Genomic DNA, 22,951 nt, shown 5'->3' with positions numbered 1-22,951 from the left:
ATTTTAAAGCTGCAAAGTGTCAGAAGAAAAAGGCAAATAACTATAAAACTATAAAAAATAAATAATGAAAACCAATTGAAAAGTTGCTTGAAATTCTCTAAAATCTATAACACAATAAAAGTTACTTTAAAGGTGAACCACCCCTTTAACTGATGTATTTTGAAAAAAAAACACGTTTTTCCATGACTGTATCACGTTCATGTCTATGACTTATAGGGGGAAATTTACTTACCCCCAAAAATACACCAGCGTTGTCTTCGCCACACTTAGTCGCAGGCAAAGGAGATGACGTTCAGAAAAAAAGAAATTTTAGTATTTCGCCCCCCTTCGCCAGAGTACAACTTCGCCAGCGGTAGGGTGCGAAGTTGCGCTAGGCTATCTACATCGCTAGTGAATTTTCGCCAGGGTCACTGTTAGTAAATTGGCGAAGTGCGAAAATTACGTCAAGCTGGCGAATTCGCAATTCGCCTATTCGCATTTTAGTGAATTAGCCGCTAGTGTTTTGGGACAATGAAGCAGAGGAATATAGTAACACATGAAAAGTGATATTCTTTTGTGTGTTTATGTTCAGGGATCCTTTCCTTCTTGCACTTGGGGTGGGGATAAGAGAAAATTCTAGTGAAGCCTGTCTGCTTTCCCCCTCCTTCTCACTGCTCAATTTCCCCATTGTCCTATACCTGCAAGGAATGAAATGGGGATTTTTTTCACATTAGGATTAGATTTTTTTTTGTTTTGGTAAATAGGCCCAGTCTGTTGGGAAACTCTTGCAAATGTCAATGGGGCTGCTTTAAGCTGTCATTGACCAATGTTTTCTATGGGCCTATTTTGACTCTCAGTTCAGCCATGCTTTGCTTTTCTATGGGCCTATTTTGACTCTCAGTTCAGCCATGCTTTGGAGACCATTTCAGGTGACTTTCATTTCATGGTTTCAAATGAAAACATCATCTAAACAAAAGTTTGAAGATTTGGTCCAAGGTTTGCACATTTTTTAAAGTTACTAAATAAATGTACTCCATACAAACACTTTTCAAAGGAAATAAAGACGTTGCTCATAAAATTATAGGCGTATGCCCTTATTTTCCTACTGCATCTTTTGTGTGTATTACATTTATAGTTATTGGATTCAGCTGAATACCTAATAATTAAACTAAACTAAATTTGAATATTTAAATGGAAAGATTAAATTGCATCATTTGGGAAAAATTTACACCTTTGGCTGTCCATTACTATAATGTCAAAGGATGTTCAATGTTCATTGTAACCAAATCTGCAAAAAACCCAAATCCTGCAAAACACCCAAATCCTGCAGTCCCCCTGCTCTTTCCCAACCATATCATCTCCACAGCTCTACACAAATCTGTTATCCCATGTTTGGCTGCATCACTTCTTAGGTCCTAGGATCCACAACAGTCATTGGTGGGCAGGAGCATGCATACTAGGCTAGAACCATGAATCAGATTACAATGAGCATGCTTCTGGTTGCTGATAAATGTGGAGGCCAAAACTGGTAGCCAGCAACTCTGACACTTGCCTCTGTAAATTGGGAGCCATTATTGGTTAATGAATGGCTTTTTTAACATTTTTAGTTGTGATATACTTTTTGTAAAATGAAACTGTCCCTTTAAACATGGACATCCATTGAAAATGATGTGCCCAGATTTCAACCAAATCCTTTACCAGATTATTTTGTTTTAGCACTATTAGGCTAAAGCTAAAGGAATGTATAAGGAATGTAGCAGAGTACATTGAGCAAGGGTAACATTTTCTAATTGCTTATGGTACAATGTTTAAAGGTAGCATACAAGTACACCATAGTGTAGTTTATAAATCCATCCATTGTTTAGATGCACTGCAGAACAGCATGACCGTTCAGAGGGGCAGTGTAAATTCTAAATAACCTAGTTGGGAGCTTCAGTTAATGTAGCTTGGTATGGTTACTTGCAAGCCATACGTGCCACACTTTTTTCATGTTTGTCTGGTCAGCCCCTATTTATGAAGATTATTTCTCTATATGGCAGTGCTTGGTTTACAAGATATATCCAGTCTGCTAGTGTTTGGTTCTGTGTAGACAACCGTTTACTGGTTATGTTATTCTGAACCCAGCAGAGTAGCTTTACCATTGCTGTTCCGTGTATGTTTCTGAGTAGAGTTTCTCTAAAATGACCAGTAGGCACACTTTAGGGTCTAGTGGGATTGGCAAGGCCATTATATCCTTAATTAATTTGATTGTTTCCAATAAATAAAACTCATTGGGCAGGTCCATACTAAACTAAAAAAGGTAGGGCAATAAGAACAACATCATGAGCAATGAGCGAACCTATTACAATTAAACAGTCCGTGCATGAGGGTCTACGTAAGATAGGCTCTGTGTAGAATATGTTTGTATAGTGAGCCCCCTTGTATAGGCGCTTTAAGGTCTCCTTCCTGCTTCTTCTGTACAACCTGGCCAATACAATACTGCCAGGCTATTTTGGAGCATTGGGTTTATTTAATCTAGTTTTATCTCGAGTGCCTTAGAGCCTACATATCCAATCTTTTATATATCTTGGTTGTATAGTATTAATGCAAATATTTATGTGAAATGCAGAATAACAACTGGGAAGATGTGAGAACAGAGCCTGGCGCATTTGCAAGTGGCAAAATAGGTAAGGTAGTAGTTGGAGAGATTCAGCCGTTCAAAGGATTTAAGAATATGGTTCTTTATCATCTTTACAATACACCAGATCCCTTTTTTTTCTTCTAGGCTGTGATGTCCTGCATTATACAAAGTTGAAGTAGGGAGTAATTCTTTCACAGTAGTGAGTAATGCTAAACAACGATACTTTCCATTTGTGGTGGTGTTTTCATTGCTTGATCGCAAATTCAGTGAACTTGAATCACAAGTATGTTTGTGTCAGGTTAGCCAATATATCCCTTGAGTAAGTGATAACATTTTATCTCTTGTGGGCATCTTTTTACAAAACGCCCATTCTTTATGTAGTAGTCTGACCATGAATACTAAACCGTCACGCTATTTGCATCAATTGTGAGGCGACATTGTAGGGATAGATATTTGGCAGGGCCAGTTGTATGGTGTCGGTGGGATTTTATAGGAGGTGTGTTCTGAGTCTGGGTCTGGTTACCTTCCATATTATAGTTAAAACATGATAAGTAATAACCCAAACAGTTGTGTGCGTCCGCACCAAGGCTGATGCAATGGTTATAGGTGCAGGCAAGGTAGGAAGCGTATGCCAACATAGGGGCTGATTCTTTGCCTGATTTTTTTCCACAGGCCAAGATCAGCCCTCATGTTGCATTAGCTTTAGAAAAGCTCACAGCTGGCCCATGAATGTGTATTGAATGGGTCCAGGTATGGATCAATGGATGGCATATTGTGAGTGTTTTACCACCCACTATTTGCTTAATTTCTGCTAGTGCACAGTAAATCATAGCAGGTAGCATAACCTAGGCAAGTGTTCAAACACTGGAACTTGTGTTTATGTATCAAGCCATTTTCAACATTTTCTAAATTCCACCCAGACATGTAAGGGTTTCTTTTTTATGCTGTTGCTCAACATTCTTGATGATGTGCTGTTTCTGCATGCTTAGGGAAACCAGCACTCCTACTGCAATATGTGATATGCACAATGTTTATGAAACGAAGAGATAAAAATTGGCAGGGTGAAGAGAGGAGAACTGTTTGTTAGCATTGGTAGAGACTTTATCAAAGGTTAATATGAATATCTAAATATCTCATTGGGCCTCTTGCTTGTTTGTAAGATGAAAGTAAACCCTAGAATAAATAAGGGCTTATTACATCATCTCCAGTGACACAGAAGATAACCTCTTTATTTTAACTCTATCTTCCTTAACCTTTTTCTTAGGGAACTCCAAGTAAATGGCTGAACCAGCTTTATTAAAATTTGGTTTAGAACTAGTAATGTGCCTAGTTTTAATAACTATATTAAACTGTAACTGGACAGTTCTCTGCATTCAGAGAGATCCCGATGACCCATTGTAAACAGTATGGGAACCCCTTTTCAGGTCTTAACCCATAGTTTAAAGGGGTTGTTGACCTTTACATTAAATGTTATTATGCTGTGGACAGTGATATTCTGAGGTAATATGTAATTGGGCAAAAAAATGTTTTCATGTTGATACTGTATAAATGGTATAACAAAGTAAGTACCTTTTAGTTAAAGAAATCAACTTTAATCTGACATGCTATTTTATTATCGCTTTATTCCCTCATTTAATTAATTTCTACACATGCCCCAATAACACACAATGGCTGCTGTATGGATGACAATCCATGGCAATGTGAATTGTTTTTAAGTGTACATAAAAAAAATACTGCACAATCTATAACATCTATGTAATTTGTGGAGAGATTATTCCTTGTTGGTCCTAGAGCTTTTCGGTCACAGATGAGTATAAAGGGTACCTGATGTATGTAAAAAGAAAGACTTGAGAAAGGGGTCACGCCCCGAAACGTTGCATCCGCAATAAACGAGCAAGGTTTTACCTGCTGGAATTACCCATGTTGTGCCGGTGTGTCCTATTTCTACCTGATGTATGTCACACTCGGGTAGATTCATGATCTTTGAGATTTGAAGTCACTCTGGGCAGTAAACTGGAAAATGAGGTTCAATGTTGATAAATCAAGGTTATGCACTTTGGCAAAAATAATATAAATGCAAGTTATACACTAAATGGCAGTGTGTTGGGAGTTTCCTTAAATGAGAAGGATCTAGGGGTCTTTGTAGATAACACGTTGTCCAATTCTGGGCAGTGTCATTCTGTGGCTACTAAAGCAAATAAAGTTCTGTCTTGCATAAAAAAGGGCATTAACTCAAGGGATGAAAACATAATTATGCCTCTTTATAGGTCCCTGGTAAGGCCTCATCTGGAGTATGCAGTGCAGTTTTGGACTCCAGTCCTTAAGAGGGATATAAATGAGCTGGAGAGAGTGCAGAGACATGCAACTAAATTGGTTACAGGGACGGAAGACTTAAATTATGAGGGTAGACTGTCAAGGTTGGGGTTGTTTTCTCTGGAAAAAAGGCGCTTGCGTGGGGACATGATTACACTTTACAAGTACATTAGAGGACATTATAGACAAATGGCAGGGGACCTTTTTACCCATAAAGTGGATCACCGTACCAGAGGCCACCCCTTTAGACTAGAAGAAAAGAACTTTCATTTGAACAACGTAGGGGGTTCTTCACAGTCAGGACAGTGAGGTTGTGGAATGCACTGCCCGGTGATGTTGTGATGTTGATTCAGTTAATGCCTTTAAGAATGGCTTGGATGATTTTTTGGACAGACATAATATCAAAGGCTATTGTGATACTAAACTCTATAGCTAGTATAGGTATGGTTATATAGAATTTAATTAAAAGTAGGGAGGGGTGTGTGTATGGATGCTGGGTTTTCATTTGGAGGGGTTGAACTTGATGGACTTTGTCTTTTTTCAACCCAATTTAACTATGTAACTAACTATGTAACTCAAGTTTTCTGGCATTGATCTCCTGACCACAATCCTTCATGGAGCATAAATCTGTCCAAAAACAGAATGTTATGCCTTTTTTAGACAGGCCCTATGCGAACAGTAAATAACCTTGCTGTGTTAGTTGTCAAGCTTTCCTATTAGTAAGATTGGCATCATATATCATTTTTACAGCCTGGCCTAGTAATCATGCCTTGGTAGTGGCTAAGGGGCTCCGTCTGAAGGTCAGTTAGAGGAGATTGGGGATGAAAACTATTCTTTATATTCTACGAACCTGGGCTGATACAGAAATGTTTTCATATATCTGTAACCATGTTATAAACTATGAGGCGCTTTCTGAAGGCAAGGGTGAGATTTTGGATACCGGTAAGTGATTACTTGCTGCACTGGAAACCTCTGGATCTAGATTAGAGCGACAGTTAAATGAGTGTTTCTATGTACCTGTAACCTTTTTGAACTAAGAAGACCTACCCTGAATGCCGTTTAATGTTTGTTCCATTTCTAACACATTCTTGAGAGTAGAAAGGAGAGCACAAAAAAACAATTAAGCTGATAATAAGGCTTGTGACTTTGCAACCTATGGGCTATAAACCCTTAGGGACATGGGAAAGGATTATATATATATATTATATATATTTTATATATATTTTAAATCCCAGGTAGACTTGGTGTGATAACAGGTAATTCAGATGTAAGCTGATTGGTGGGCAGGTTAATTATTAGGGAAGCAACAGCAAAACTCGCGAAAAGTGGAGTGAGAAGTCTGACTCTCAAGATGTAGCATTGTAGTTCTAAACTCTAGGCCATGGTAAAACTTAGGTTGTTAGTACTAGATCAATAAAAGCAGCAGCACTCCGGTATTATTGAAAAAGGTGAAAAACTTTACCTAAAGTGCCTTAAGGCAACGTTTCAGGCTACTCTGGCCCTTTGTCAAGGCTTGACAAAGGGCCAGAGTAGCCTGAAACATTACCTTTTATTGATCTTTTTATTGATATTTTTGCCCTGGCAGAGGGTACAACTTTCACCTGGGGCTGCAAAGAGCCTGTATTCCGCTTTTGAAGCACACCTGAACTGAGTACATTTAAGTTATTAGGACTGTCTCAGGACTTCTAGAGTTAAGTTTTATCTTTGTAATTCATGTTTGCCTGGCCTCCTTTGTTTTAAATGGATTCGCTTGGAAACACAGGAATTATAGGAAATAGGCAGATTTCAGAATAGTACTTTTTTGCCTGATATCTAATGTAATTTACCTTGGGCTGCAGACTGGAGAGCATTGAATAAACAGTGCTCCGAGAGGGCTGCAGTTTCACACAAATGTGGAGGATGTCACACCTACGGCAGCACCAGGGAAATATGTCTGACCTTAGTGCTGAATAAAGGCCAGGACATCATGGAACCAGGATTGCTGTTTTTTTTTTTTTTTGCATCCCCTCTTTTCTGCATGACACACTCTGGTCAGCCCACTGGAAGGTCTGTGACTTATTTGCCACTTTTCTCATTTACTTCATTCTTGGTTAGATTCTTATTATATAAACAGGTTTATACTTAGTGGCTCTTGATTTGGGGAGAAATGCCAATGTATGATTGACGCGCATTAATACTGGGTTCATTTATAGAGCTGTCATTCAACCATAAGATTTTACAGGCTGTGTACAGTATCTACCCCAGGTTTAAAATCCAGCTCGACGTTAATCTGTTTGTGTTTTTAATTTTTTGCTTCTGTCTAGTTTTAACAGCTTTTACCCACTTAGCCAGTATTTTCTTATCTCCACAGCTAGCCTTTTATTAGGTGCCTATGCTTAGTTCTCCTGCAGCTGTTTCTGGACACATTGTTGTGGTTTCCTGTCAACAGCCCAGTGCAGTGAACCACTGTGCCCAATTTAAAAATGTGGTCTGTGCACACACTGAGGTGTGGCTGTTCCTAGCTAACAGTGCCGCCTACAAATCCTGTAGATGACGGAAAAAAGCAAGATTGTTTCCTGCTTGCACCCCAGAAAACATTCTATATTCAGGCTGTCACACAACAACAATAGCTAGAAATTTTTTTTGGATTTCATTAGTTATTAGATGTTTTGATTTACAGTATGTATTCCAGGAACTCTTAAACGTGCACTCACACTGCTTAACGTGGCTCTCCATAATCCTATTTAATACATCAAAATCTCCACTTACAGAAGACGGTTGTAATTAAAAATGCACAATTAAATCTCAAGCAGATGGTGGGTCGCAAAACAGACTCCACAGATTCTTAGCTTTGCTGTCACTCTCTATATGAAACCTTAAAGGAATATAATAGATATTAGTGGGAAGCTTTATGCAGGTTTCCTTGGGGATAACTAGCAGTTCAGCTGTTTGGGTCTGGTTATGTAGATAGTTTGTGAGCAGCAGGCTGAGCTCCTAGGGGTGGGTTTAGCAGAGTTTAAAACTAGTAGCAAGCCGCTTCCTGGAGCTGCTGGACAGGAATTTTCCATCTTCCTGCCGAGGACCATCAAATTATAATCTATGGAACAGAGCAGTATCTGTTGAGGGAGGGTTGTATTTATGGCCGTGTGTATTCTGCACATATGTTTCATGCAGCTTAGTTGGCGGGTTGTAGATGTTTTTTTTTTCTTTGCATATGCTGCTTGTGTTCAAAAGCAAGACTCACAAGACCATGAAAGTTAACTTGCTCTTTTGTTTGAGATAATATGCCTGTGTTTTGGTCACAGCTGCCCCCCCCCCACAAAATACATTTCCTCTGAAACCCCCAACCAACTTTCTAAAGGTCTGCATATGTAGGAAAGGTCCCCCTTGACATTGCTGCAGCCACTATTACAGCAAATTATTGTGTAAAAATTAGATCTTTTCACCTACATTCTCTAGTCTCCTACTTCCTTATTCCTAATTCCTCTACAGAGGGGAGGGGAGAGAACTTGCTCAAAGCCCCTCCCCTCTCCCTGGAAATGGCTTGTTAATTTTAGCATATCTTATGGGGCTCATAACATATATATGTGTGTATATATATATGTGTGTGTATGTATATGTATATATATATATATATATATATATATATATATATATATATATATATATATATATATATATATATATATATATATATATATATATATATATATACACACACACACACATACACAGAATAAGAGAAGCAGAGTTTTTCCTAGTGGTAAACTGTTAATTTCAGTCAGGTAAAGTGATGGCAGAGGGCAGAGATGCCAATTGAGGTAATAGGTGGTGTCTGGCAGGAAAGGCGATAGGGTCGACTCTGAGCCAAATAATTACAGTGTTTAAAAGGCTGTGATCCTTAAAAAAATGTAAATCTGCAGATGATGGAGGGTGTTGATGATGAGGGTCTGGCAGCTCTCAGTTTGTGAGAGGGAACCTGTGAGAGAGCCAAGGGGCCCATTGAGCCAGAGATTAATGAGCTTATTTATCAAAAATGTAATGTATGAGGTATTAGAAGTTTTTTCTACTTTCTAAAATCACAATTTAAAAAAACCTTGAATGTTCACTTACTTTTAAAAAAATCCAAATATAAAAAACTCAATTGAAAACAATTGTGGAAAAAAACTTGAATACCTTGAATTTATGAGTTTACAAGCTCAAAAAAATAAAATTTGTTAGTTTACAAACATAGAAAAACTTGGATACTCAAATTTAAAAAGATTTGCCTAGTTATACATTCAATTTTTTTCTGCTTAATAAATAAACATTTGAGTTTTTGGAAGGTATCATTTGAATTTGTGAGTTTTTGTGCAAAAATATTCGAACATTGATAAATTACTCCTGTGAGAAGACTGTCACATGGGGCTGATTCTTTGCCTGTGTTTTTCTGCAGGTTAAGAATTCCCCCCCCCACGCTGGCACCCGCCTTCTTCTGTGTCTGTACCTAGCACCAGGTGCAGCACGTGTGCGGATTTCAGCACCGAAATGCATACTCGCGCATTTGGGGCCTGAAATCTGCAGGGTGTACCCATCGACAAATTTGCCATTGGCAGTAACCCATAGCAACCAATCAGCTGCAGGTAGAACAATGAATGCAATTTGATTGGTTGCCATGGGTAACTGCCCACTGCCAATTTTGCCAGTGTTGATAAATGACCCCCACTGACTCTCTCTCTGTAGTGGAATGAGACAGACTTTCAGTGGTTTTCACACTATCATGGCCTTTTATGATATGCAAAAAATGTAATGGTTCTCAAGGCTTGCAATGTTTAAAGTTCAGAGGAGGGGGTCCTTTTATGATGTAGCTAATTCTAAGGGCTCTTACAGACGAGTGTTTTTACCTGCGCTCCCCTGCGTTCCGTTTTAGTGCTTTGGACTGATGAGACAAAAAAATAGTTATTTGGTCATAACAAAAAGCTCTTTGCATGGCGGAAGAAGAACACTGCATTCCAAGAAAAACACTTGCTACCAACCAAATTTGGTGGAGGTTCCATCATGCTGTGGGGCTGTGTGGCTTGTTCTGGGACAGGGGGCCCTTGTTAAAGTCGAGGGTCGGATTAATTCAACCCAATATCAACAAACTCTGGAATGGCTGTCACAGTCCCCTGATTTGAAAATCATCCAAAATCTATGGGATGATTTGAAGCAGGCTGTCCATGCTCGGCAGCCATCAAATTTAACTGAACTGTAGAGATTTTGTATCGACAGATGGTCAAAAATACCACGATCCAAAATCGAGACACTCATCAAAGGCTATAGGAGGAGTCTAGAGGCTGTTACATTTGCAAAAGGAGGATCAACTAAGTATTCATGTAATATCTCTGTTGGGGTGCCCACATTGATGCACCTGTCTAATTTTGTTATGATGCATATAGCATATTTTCTGCTAATCCAATAAACTTTGTCACTTCTGAATACTACTGTTTCCATAAGGCATGTTATATATTAAAAGAAAGTTGCTACTCTGAATGATAAATAAAACTCCCAAGAATTAAGAGGGGTTCGCAAACTTTTTCATATGACTATATATTAGGGATGCACCGAATCCAGGATTCGGTTCGGGATTCGCCCTTTTTCAGCAGGATTCGGCCAAACCGAATCCGCACCCTAGTTTGCATATGTAAATTAGGGGCAGAGAGGGAAATCACGTGACTTTTTGTCCGAAAACAAGGAAGTCATAAATGTTTTCCCCTTCCCACCCCTAATTTGCAAATGCAAATTAGGATTCAGATTCGGTTCGGTATTCGGCCGAATCTTTAATGAAGGATTCGGGGGTTCGGCCGAATCCAAAGTAGGGGATTCGGTGCATCCCTAATATATATTATGATTGCCCAAATTGTACCTTACAGCATTATATACAATAAAGAAGAAATACTTTCATGTTCTGTACGTGGCTCCTTTCATTGTAATATAGACAACAGCTATAAAGTTGCTGGGTATTTCCTACAATTGGTTGCATATAATTAACGATTATTGACATGCTAAATAAAGTAATGTTAAATATGAGTTAGCGCCTGACTTGACTTGTTGAGTGTCAGTGTCAGCGAGTGACAGCTGAGAAGCTCTATAAGAAAGGTAGACTGTTTGCATACTGTACCTTCCTGCCACCCCTTTTGTTCTATTTACAGAAATGTCACACACTCAACGTTTATTAAAATTAAAGGTATATACCCTGTTTTGCTCTATACATTCTCCTAAATCTTGTTTTATGTTTAACATTACACAGTACACAAGTTGTCAGTCTATTCTACAATGTAGAACAGGGATTATTAACCCAAAATTGATTCTTGCTCTGTTTTGGGTGGATCATTATGGTTTTTGTAAGTACACATTTCTGCTAACAGAAAATATTAATTAAACCAAGCTGCATAACTGATTTTAGTCACAAAGCAGATTTCCTGTGGGTATCCTGAGGGAAAGGCTATGAAAACACTAGAGAAGAAATGAACACATAAATCACACCACAAGACAGTGGTAAAATGGCATACTTTAGAGCTGTCCATTTGCTGAGAAGCTGGAGGTTTTCCTTAAAGTGATTTCTGTGGTCTCCAGCCAACCCAAAGGCTCCACTACAGGGTTCATTACCAAGACCAACACACCTTATAAAGCAAATGTTTATGTTGCACTTTATCAAAAGCTTTGCAGTATATGTGATAATTGGATTTTGCCAAATCCAGTGTCCCAAGTTCTTGCTTACTTTATCAGAAAAAGCAAGTAAAGTTTGGGAGTCCTCTCAACCAGTCATGAACTACCGTTATTTACTGTAAGATGCTATATTTCATATCGCTCTGTAGGTGAGGAAATAGATCAATGTACTATGATTAAACCCAAAACATTAAAACATAATCATAACAAATTCCTCCCTTCCAGGAGCACGCTGTGTAATTTCCCCTAACATTATCAGTTTCCTGACAGAATAGCACTAAGAGTACGCCAGGGATTTTATGGATGATTAATTTCCTAAATCTTTGTTGAGCCAGAACTCAGACCCTGCAGTTATCATTAACACGTATTTATATAAAGCGCCAATATACTCCACACCGCTGTACAGTATATGGGTGTCCAGATTTACATACACACAGATACAAGATGTAATCAGGGATCTGCCCAAAAGAGTTTCCATAGTTGTTTCCCTAAGCTGTCCTGGTCTCATCACAGTTAGCAGAGGAAGTTGAGAATGCTTGTGACATCTAGAAAAAATAAGAGTAATCCGGTTGTGACCTTGCTGATTTTTTTTTGTATTTTGGGCAGGGGTGTTGGAACTGCCTCAGACTACTGATGGTGCTTTTTATAATGTGCTGTTGATTGATATTATCTTAATGGTATAGACCAAAATAAGGGCAAGTCAACCCCAAAATAAAAATATGCTTAATAAAATATAATTCATAGCAACTTTCCAATATACATGTATTTAAAAAATCTGTGTTTTTAAAGTTATTTGTAAAAACACATTGAATTGAACACAATGAGCTATTGAAAGCTGCATTTACTTAAAGGGGACCCGTCTCCCAAAAAAATTATTCAAAATCCTATTTTATCACATTAGTCAAGCAAAATGAACTTTAATTACACTGTATAAATTATTTGAATCGTGTTTCCTTCAGTCTGGGAATTCAAAATGTTAGCAAGCAGGCAGCAGCCATTTTGTGGACACTGTTTTTAAGGAAAGCCTTGTATCATCTCAGAATCTTGATTGTGCACCAGAATGGGGGACCCGATGTCCATTCCCATGCCCTGGCTACACAATTAAATGGTAAAGAGAACGGGGGAATGTTTGGAGAGCAGTGTCATCTAGGAAGTGCTGAATGGAAAGTGAAAGTAATTGTCTGCCCCGCCTCTATGCCCATGGCATAGAGGAGGGGCAGACAATATTTGATTGACATCTGAGATTTTTAAATGAGCTTACAGCAGCTATAAATGCTTTAATAAAAAATAGAAATTGGATTTCATGTTTAATTTGAAAAGGACTTTTATTATACAGATTTTTGTGTCTGGGTGACAGGTCCACTTTAAAGGAGAGAAATGTTGTACATTGTGTTCTGGGCTTCTGTACCAACCCAAGGCAGTCCTTTAGCAGGGAAGATCTGTGTCTCCAAATATGCCCCTATACAGTAGCTCCCTGTCTTCTTTTCTACTGATTCACTGCACATGCTCTGTGCTTCTGTCACCTACTGAGCTTAGGGACCCACATAAAATACATATATACATAAAATATGAATGTCAAAATATAAGGCTGATCAGTAATTAATACAAATAATTACCACATGGTAGCACAGAAACTAGTGTGACTAGTACCAGAATTTAATAATCAGCCCTGTAGCATCAGCTTATATTACAGGCAAACCTCATTTTCTGCTTGATAATTTGCAATGACTACTAAGCTTCCCTTCTCAACAGCTGCTCAGAGCCTACTGAGCATGTGAGTGTTGCAGACACTTTCCAAGATGGTCACTCCCTGTGACAAGTTTGAAGTCCTGGATCATTGCTGCTATTGAAAAGCTGAAACTTTAGGCTGAAGCAATAAATCCAGTATTTAAAATATGGTATTTTTAACCATATTCATTCTTAGGGTTTAGTTTTCCTTTAACTCCTGCTTGTTACTTTTTAAACAATGTTGCTAAAGTCTTCGTTCCCCAGCACAGACTGGTCTGTTAATCAGCTGCCTTGTCTTACATTGTATCTGAGCCATCAGGACAGAGAATAAAAAGCGATAGGTAAGCACTGCTTTCAGTAGCAATACATATACAAATAAAAGAGACATAGAACATTTGTAATGAATGTATATTGCAAAGTTGCTTAGAATTAACTTTTATTAGGCAAAACAATTATTTTTTTGGGTTGACATTCCCTTTCAATGTGCACAATGCTATGTAGATTTTTGTATATAGCAGTGATTACTAAGCAAAGTGAGGTTTTAGTTTCTGTTTGAAAGCTACTTTGGTTTTCCCACTTTATTCCGTATTTATATAGTGCTGACCCATCTCTGCAGTACTTTACAGATGAAAATATGTCAAATTCACATCAATTACTGCGCCAGTGGAGTCTAAGGGTTATATCACATTCACACACTCAGTAGGGCCACATTTATCAGAAATCCATTAACCTGCTTGTATGTTTTTGGAGTGTGGGAGGAAACCCACACAAACACAGGGAGAACATACCAACACCTCGCAGAGGAGATGTGCTGCATGGCAGCAGTGTTCTACCCACTGAGCCAATGCCTTGCATCTGTGAATAATTCCTACTTGTTCTCCTAGAAACACATGGAAAAATAGCTTGAAGGTCAATTAGGGTGAGATTTGTGGTGCCACCTATTTGTTTTTAGAACTATGGCTGATACACCAGTGTTACACAGCTAGATGTCTAGCTGTATAAGAGCTGAAGACCACTGAAGGTGCATGGGCACAGATAAGACACCCCTGCTTTACAGCCTCAAAAGCAAATACTACTGACTGGTCTTGTTGTCATAAGGTCTTTGCTCAGCCGTTTGCCATTATTATATGGTCTGCAGTATGTGAATGGATTTAATTTCTGATACTGATGTTTTATCTCCCTCTTTTTCACAGCCTGTCTATTCCGCTACAACTTGCTGTCACTGGTGTACCTGTTTTTTCTGCTGCTTCTGCCATGGTTTGCTGGACCAAGTGCCTGCAGCATGAGAGGTAAGGCATTATTATGATAGTCATAGTATCCATAAGCATTATTTTATGAATGGTGCAAACCATTTGCTACTCATTCTTATTTTGAGAAGGGATCCCTACAGATTTTTGCCTGCAGAGAAATGAACTTATGTAGACTTCTGCATGCAGAGCAATAGACCAACATGTAGGGCTGCGTGCAGGAGCACAAGACCTACCGGCACTGTTGCACACATAGAGGGCTATTTATGAAAGATTTTTCAAATTTATGTACATTTTTTTTACTCAAATAAATTTGAAAGTCCTCACAACTTGAATGGGAGTTTATTTATGAAAAATCTCTCGAATGTCTAATATTCGATAAATAGTCCCGACCTGAAAATTCAAATTGAATTCAAATCAAATTTGAATTGAGTTTTCCGAAAAAACCTTGAATGTCAGGAAGGCAATTAAAGGGGTTGTTCACCTTTGCGATAACTTTTAGTATGATGTAGAGAGTGATATTCTGAGACAATTTGCAATTGGTTTTAATTTTTTATTATTTAAGGTTTTTTTTTACCCTAGCAGCCATGCATTGATTTTAATAAGACTGGAATATGAATAGGAGAGGGCCTGAATAGAAGGATCAGAAATAAAAAGTAATAATAATACATTTGTAGCCTTACAGAGCATTTGCTTTATAGAAGGGGTCAGCGACGCCCAATTGAAAGCTGCAAAGAGTCAGAAGAAAAAAGGCAAATAACTATAAAACAATAAAAAATAAATAATGAAAACCAATACGGAGACTTATGAATATAAAATGGCCGGAGAAAGTGACAAATGAAGAACTGTGGAAAAACACTAACCAGCTACCAATAGAAATTCAGTTAAGGAAAAAGAAGTGGGGTTGGATAGGTCACACACTCAGGAAGGGAGAGGAATCTATAGAAAGAAGAGCCCTAGAATGGAATCCACAGGGATCAAGAAGAAGGGGATTGCCTCGAAAAACATGGAGAAGATCAGTGGAAGAAGAAATTATAAAGATGGGAAAAACATGGAATGAGATCAAGAGAATAGCAACAAATAGATCTGAATGGAGAGTCTTCACGGATGCCCTATACTCCACTGGAAGTCAAAGGAACAGATGAATTGAAAAGTTGCTTAGAATTGGCCATTCTATAACATAATAAAAGTTACCTTAAAGGTGGACCACCCCTTTAACATATTCAAATGGTTCAACGGACCTCTGTCATTGACTTATAAATGAACTCGGCACAGGTTTTAGGTGGCGAATATTTGAATTAAAACTGTTTCCATGGATGAGATGTGATAAATCTCACATTTAACTTTACATTCCAGTTGATGCTTTTAAATTTGAATTTTTTTGAGTTTTGACACAAAAAAAATTACAAAAATTTTCCATTCGACCCTTAAAGGAAAACTATACTCCCAAAATGAACACTTAAGCAACAGATAGTTCATATCATACTAAGTGGCATATTAAAGAATCTTAGCAAACTGGAATATATAATTAAGTAAATATTGTCCTTTTACATCTCTTGCCTTGAGCCACCATTTCGTGATGGTCTGTGTGCTGCCTCAGAGATCACCTGACCAGAAATACTACAACTTTAACTGTAACAGGAAGAAGTGTGGAAGAACTCTGTCTGTTAATTGGCTCATGTGACCTAACATGTATGGTTTGTTGGTATGTTTCTGAGTACAGTGAATCCTACGATCCCAGGAGGCGGCCCTTTTTTTTTAAAATGGCAATTTTCTATTTATGATTACCCAATGGCATATACTACTAGAAAAGTATATTATTATGAAAATGGTTTATTTACATGAAGCAGGAATTTACATATGAGCTGTTTTATGCAATATCTTTTTATAGAGACCTACATTGTTTGGGGGGTATAGTTTTCCTTTAATAAATCTGCCCCATAGAGTGGAGGACCTAAATAGACAGCTATGTGAAATGATTAGGAGGCATATGTCTCATATCTGTAGGCCACATTATTTAGTTGAAGTATAACGGGACATAACTGACATCCCTAAGAACCAGTTCCACTGGAATGAATAGCCGAAATAGAAATGCTTTTCCCTGAACAGCTTGATACAAAATACTGTAGAGAGTAATACACATCTTTTGTTTTCAGAGAAGGATAAAGACATACATGCTAATGGACCTTGAGGTTTTTTTCCATGTTTTGACAAAAACTGAAACATTAATAGCAACATAGAAGAAGTATCTGCAAATATTGAGTGTTATAAAACTGTTTAGGCAAACCTGCAAAGGTATGAAGAGTCACCCATACAAATCTTTGCACAGACTCACCGTCTTCACAGGATAAACAGCTCAGTAGATTTTGCAACTGATAATACAGAGGATTTTTCAGTGATAAACATCATGTCATAGTTTTTTAGGCTGTTTTTTTCAAATTTACCATCAGAATGTGATAATAATATCACAGATTATACATTTACATTATATGTATTTATTATCATATAAACAATCATGGCCCAATTGCATTAGTCTGGTCTGTCTCATCTGGCTATAATCCATTAGCAGGGTTAACCCATCAGTTCTCATAGCTGCCTCAATTTTCCTACAGCTTGATTTAACTTAGTATTCTTCAGACAGTTGAAAGCAGCATTAACTATGGATATGATATCCTCTGATGTGGGAAACCAGCATATTAGGTACTCACTGTGTCTTTAGCCAGACATAACCCATCTTTATTTACATATATGCTGAGAACTTTATGCTGCTTTTTCTTGGGTAGATGACTGAGACTTTCAGAAAGAATTGTCCTGCCCCTTGCAAACTTTGACTCTTTCTAGTTTGTGATTTGTTAAACTAATGAATGGAGAAGTCATCTGATGTTTCTCTGCTCATTGCTAAGCAATTTTCTTCACCTTTCTAAATTCTTTCTTCTTCTTGCTTATGACTACAATTTGGTACAAACAATTTGTGTATGTTGTATTCATAGCCATAATTCTAATGCTAGTAAATAAATGAACATTCTTAGAGCAATGGCACATGCAGTAAGCTGTTGCCTGCAGGAAATCACCAGAACATACATTTTTTAAAGGTTTATTAATTCCTTTTAAACATGTTAAGTAAAACAAATTGTCATAGAGTGTTTTTCCAAAGAAGTCTTAATCCTTGAAGCTCATCCATAGACTCTAGGGAAACTGTAGCCTCATGTGGTCAATTGTCATAAAAGTGGCAGAATGTTTGTTAAGGATTAGAGATTAGTAGGGGATTTATTTTACATGGCAGCACCCATACATGGCATACCATCACTTTACTTATCAAGAAATTATAACTTACATTTGATCATTTCACAATTTATAACTGATAAGTATATTGTCCATTTAAGGGCGCGTCTAATACTGTTTAATCATTTGTAAAAACAAAAAGACTGTACCACAAAGCATTATCAAGCCTGATTTCTTGGAATGTTCCAAGAATAAGTTTCTACAGATGCTGCTCGAGACTTTTCCTTACAAGGGTAAAGCATTATTTTAAACAGACTAAGTATTAAAAGATGCTATAAAATCTTGGGGTGGTGACAGAGTACAGAACTGATTTTATTTTGTACCACAAGCCAACGTCCCTGTATTAAAGACAACTTTTTGAAAAATATACACCTGCAAATCCTAAACCACTGCATTTGGCATTTTTAAACAGCTAAAACTATCCTTTATTCATAATAGCGCCAGTGTTTTTAGCAGAACTTTATACATCATTCACATTTGTCCCTGCCCCAATGGTCACTGTGACATTGCCACACACTAGTCTGTTTAATCGGAAGGCAATTAATCTGCTTGAAAGCTTTAGGAACATAGTAGGAAACTGGATTTCTCAGAGGAACATAGGAACCCAACACTGCAAGATAGCAGTGCTAACCATTGCACCTGTACAGTTTTCATTCAAAAATAACCATGCTGGTTAGTGTATATTTTAGTGCAGTCCCTCTAAAGTAGAGCATCCTGGGTGTCTTTCGCTCAGTGACATAAATTTATAAGAAGGCCTATATTTTTTAGAAAGTATATAATTATACAATTATATATAATATATATTTATATGCATGTGGTGGGATCTGAATCCTTACATGAATGAAGACCTCTTCAAGTCTAATTTTTTGTCATGTTGACCACTGAAAAGACAGAAGGCATAATTTACCTTGCAGTGTGCAAAATGCAGAAAAAGTCCTCAATCAGCCATATTTTTTGCACTTAGCACAGTGTGTTTGTGCTCTGTGGATTGAGAATGTGGTGTGGATGAGTATAGCTTACCTCAGGACACAAGTGCTTCTTAAACTAGACCCCAAAAACGAATATGGCTAGAAATTCCATATTTTACATACTTAACTTATTGCACCAGCCTAAAGTTTCAGCTTCTCAGTAGCAGCAATGAGACAGGATATCAAACTTCTCACATGGGGTCACCATCTTGGAAAGTGTCTGAGAAGCTAAGCTTAGGGGTCGTCACAAATTATCAAGCAGAAAATGAGGTTGTCCTGTAATATAAGCTGATGCTACAAGGCTGATTTTTAATGCTAGTTGCACTGGTTTCTGAGCTGCCGTGTAGTAATTATCTGTATTAATTACTAATCAGCCTCATATTGTAACATATATTCTATGTGTTCTGTATATTTTGCGCGGGTCCCTAAACTCAGTAAGTGACCGCAGCACAGAGCATGTGCAGTGAATTAGCAGAAAAGATGGGGAGTTACTGGGGGCATCTTCAGAGGCACAGATTGTCCCTGCTAAAGAGCTGTGGTTGCCTTGGGCTGGTACATAAGCCCAAAACACAATGCACAACATTTCTAGCCCACTTCTTTAGTTAAGATTTAGTGAGCACTAAGAGGTGCACCTTAGTACTCTAGCACTTGCACCCTAAGGTATAGTAAATGGCCCCTAGAGTGTTACATGGACTGCAGCATATGCTCTGTTTTTGTTCATGTTTTGTTATGAACATACCTGAAAACACTCAGTTATAGTAAGAGAGAAGCTGCCAGGAAAACAGTAGAGCAACCAGGGTCACTTCAAAAATGGAAAATAATATTTACCAAAGATAAACCTTTGGGCATAAGGAAAGGAATATGAAAATTATGAGTGGAATTTAAACAAGAGAAGAATTATACAAAGAGGAGACTTGGCAGTAAGAAAAGTGAGGAGGAGTAAAAAGTTGAAAGATCATTTACAGAGCAGAGAGGATACCATCCCAGGCATGTCTGATTAAATAGTGAAGATTAAGGCCAAAAAAGTAAAAGCTGTCAAAAAAATCAGAGCAAACGTTAAGAAAGGAGACAAAAGAGAAACAGGTGAAAACAAGGAGAGCAGCATAAAAGATCAAAAGTTCATAAGAATGGAAAACTGAGTAAGACTGAAGTATTTTTGAATTAGTAGTACAACAAGTAAATGATCATTCTGTAATTGCATCGATATACCTGATGAGGGATATATCAGAGGATAGATGACGAGGCAAATTTTTAAGCTACCAAACAAACATCCATTGATTGCTGCAGACTTTGCTCTGCACAAAACATCCCAATTTGAGTAGAGGTGAGCGGAGGGAGCTTCCCAAAGTTTTTGGATGGCGTACTGCAACCTGCCAAAGCGTGGCCTAATGACATTAGAAGAACTTCATTAGCTTAAAGAGCCAGCATGGCTAGAGACCCATTGGGGTACTCTTTAGAATTTGGTAATACGCAAAAACATATTCGGATCTGAACAGAGGAAATTATGTAATTCACCCAGTCTTAGTGGTGTAAGCATCTGCAGGTGTGCGGTGTGACACAATGAATCAGACAAGCATAGGTGCCCCTGCAACATAAGAAAGATTTGACGATTGCTAAAAGATCCAAGCGCTTGGCCAAAACAGGAAAAATAACCTGACACCCTCAGTAGTGCTACATTACAGCTAGTGCATAGATCGGCAAATATCATAGCCCCTGGGTGCCCACCTACTTCATACTTTTCAATGCATATCAGCTCATGTCTTTTGTATAGGATGCCAAATGAATGCTCACTAGGTATAATTTCAGAGGGTGTTCAATATGCAGCTCTCCACATGCTGTGTAACATGCTGTAAATACCACAAATCATAGATCAAGCAGCTTCTGGGGCCTGATTGCCCCAGGGTGGATGAACAGACAACAAGCAGCAGATACATGCAAACCATGTGTACACACTTAATTTTTTGTTGCCCTAAAAACTATTTTGATTTTAATTGTATTCTGCATTGTTTTTGGTTACTGTGAACATTTTGCATGCTATATTTTTATTTAAGTTTAGCCTCGTTTTGCAGATTGATAGTTTGGATGCATGCTTCTCATTGTCTCTGCATTACATTTACTTTGGTTCCTAATGACATGTGGAGATAAGATGCTGTAAAATGCAAACTTTGAGTCCATTTTCAGATATTGCAAAAATTTGCTTACTTTAGAAAAACTGTGTGACTTTGCCAAATCAAAAACTTGCAAATTGGCAAGTGTGTATTTTCCAAAAATATATTGTTTTCTGCGAGTAATGCAGTTATCCTACATAAAAATGGAGTAAAGGTTTTGGTTTTGCTGTAGTTCAAGTGACTGCCATGACAATTTGGGATCTCCACATGCCAGATACTTTGGTAATGCTTTAGTGGGCATCAAACACTTTGGTGGACCCCTTTCATATTTTGGACATTTTATTATGGTAATGATTTGTGGGGGATAAGATGCTGCAAGCCTGCAAACTGAGTTTTGAGGTAATTTTCTAGAATTTTCAAATGTTTTAATTCAAACCACTAATTTAGCAAAGCTTTGTGGGGAGGTAGCTTGCAGTGGAAATACATATTTACCCATTTTGGATTTGTCAGAATGTGTAATTTGCTTTTGGCGTAGTGCAGCAGCTTTTTCTCTGCTTACTTTTCCACATGGTCAGGACTGCTTTGTGTGACATTAGCCTTACACAGGAATATTAACAGTTTGAAATGCTATCCATGGCTCTTCACAGGGCTATTGAACAAAAACAAATTCTATAAAATTCTATAAATTGTTTGTAGGTGCTGATCAGCTTATAAAAATTTCAATGTATAAAAAGTTTCTCTTTGATGTTACTGGCCCTTTAACACTGATTATAACTATTATTCTGATGTTGTCAAAGGGTACAATGGGAAGTTATGAACTCTATAATAAAACAGTAAGCAAAATATCCACTGGCATTTTTTTACCTATTCACTCCACTGCAGGATTGAAGGCAACATGTGGAAGTATCCTTGACATTGCTCATATTTCCAGAGGTCTTAGGACAAGACCTTTAACCTGGGCTGTCCTTTTTTAGAATTAAGACTCCTGATTAATGTCTGTTGTGTTAGGACACAGTATAATGTAGGCGCAGAAATGGATAAAAATCTGTGGATCTTCTTTCTGAAAATGGATCACTTTATTTATAGTTTGGCACTTTTGAGCCCTTTTAGCCTAGGACTGCCAGGACTTTATAAAGAACAACTAACAATTTTTTTTTTTTTTTTTTTTACATGTCGGCCACTTTCATTACACATAAACAAAATATCTTTCAACACCAGGGAACTCTATCTGGCTGAGTCACCAAATTGTATAATGGACATTAGGAAAGAGTTTTACCTAGTAATCAGATCTAGGTCATCACCTTATGCACCATATATAAATACTATGATGGAACTTCATCCATGTGTAAGAATTAGTGGATGAATGAGCAAATTTTTCGCAGCAAAAATGATTCCCAAAATTTGTTACACATGCAAAAAAATAATTTGTTGCGTGTCAAAAGAAAATTTGGTGTGCCAAAAAAAAATTTGTTGTGACGCAGCAAAAAAACTTATTTTTTTTGACGTGCAACAAATTTTGGGCATCATTTTTGCAGAGAAACTTTTGTAACAATTTAAGATAAGCAAATATTTTTTTTAACTATTTAAAATAAGCTGGTCTCTTGGACAATTCTCCAATTCTCTAATAGCACATAAGAACCACAGAAATATGTTCAAACTTTCATAACCTGCAAAATTTGTAAAATGAACATGGTAATTAGGGAGTGTGGCCACAAAAATGGCATGGTCAAAATACCTAGCTGGTCAGATTAAAGTAAAACTGTTTGGGTATTGTGCCATATAATGCTGTAATACATTTTTTTGGCTGTTTGTACGGTGTACAGCTGGTGTGTAAACATATGCACTCTGGTTTACTTTTATAGATCACACAGGACGTCTCATGAAGGCTTTACTTGCTACCAGCATCCTCTTCCTCTGTGCTCATCTCAGCTTCCAGGTTTGCCTGTACACGATACCTGAAATGGATGACCTGCTAGGGTACAACTGTAAGTGCAGAATCTTTGAGGGTAGACATCAGAGCTGGAATATGTGAGCATACTC

At 37.7% G+C, this 22,951-nt stretch overlaps 1 protein-coding gene across 4 annotated transcripts in view; it reads left to right on the top strand.

Annotated features, from left to right (window-relative positions):
- piezo1.L (piezo-type mechanosensitive ion channel component 1 L homeolog) overlaps positions 1–22,951 on the top strand; it is a 96,490-nt gene that overhangs the window by 13,184 nt on the left and 60,355 nt on the right. For all 4 annotated transcript variants that reach the window (XM_018241504.2, XM_018241506.2, XM_018241505.2 and 1 more), the window contains exons 2-3: positions 14,500–14,595; positions 22,774–22,896. In XM_018241504.2, the coding sequence (XP_018096993.1) occupies positions 14,500–14,595; positions 22,774–22,896 (219 nt within the window). The remainder of the gene's footprint in view (positions 1–14,499; positions 14,596–22,773; positions 22,897–22,951) is intronic.

This window comes from Xenopus laevis, chromosome 4L (genome assembly GCF_017654675.1).
Source record: "Xenopus laevis strain J_2021 chromosome 4L, Xenopus_laevis_v10.1, whole genome shotgun sequence".
Taxonomy (NCBI): domain Eukaryota; kingdom Metazoa; phylum Chordata; class Amphibia; order Anura; family Pipidae; genus Xenopus; species Xenopus laevis.
Note: the sequence above shows the minus strand (reverse complement) of the source record. Positions and strands in the feature narration are given on the sequence as shown.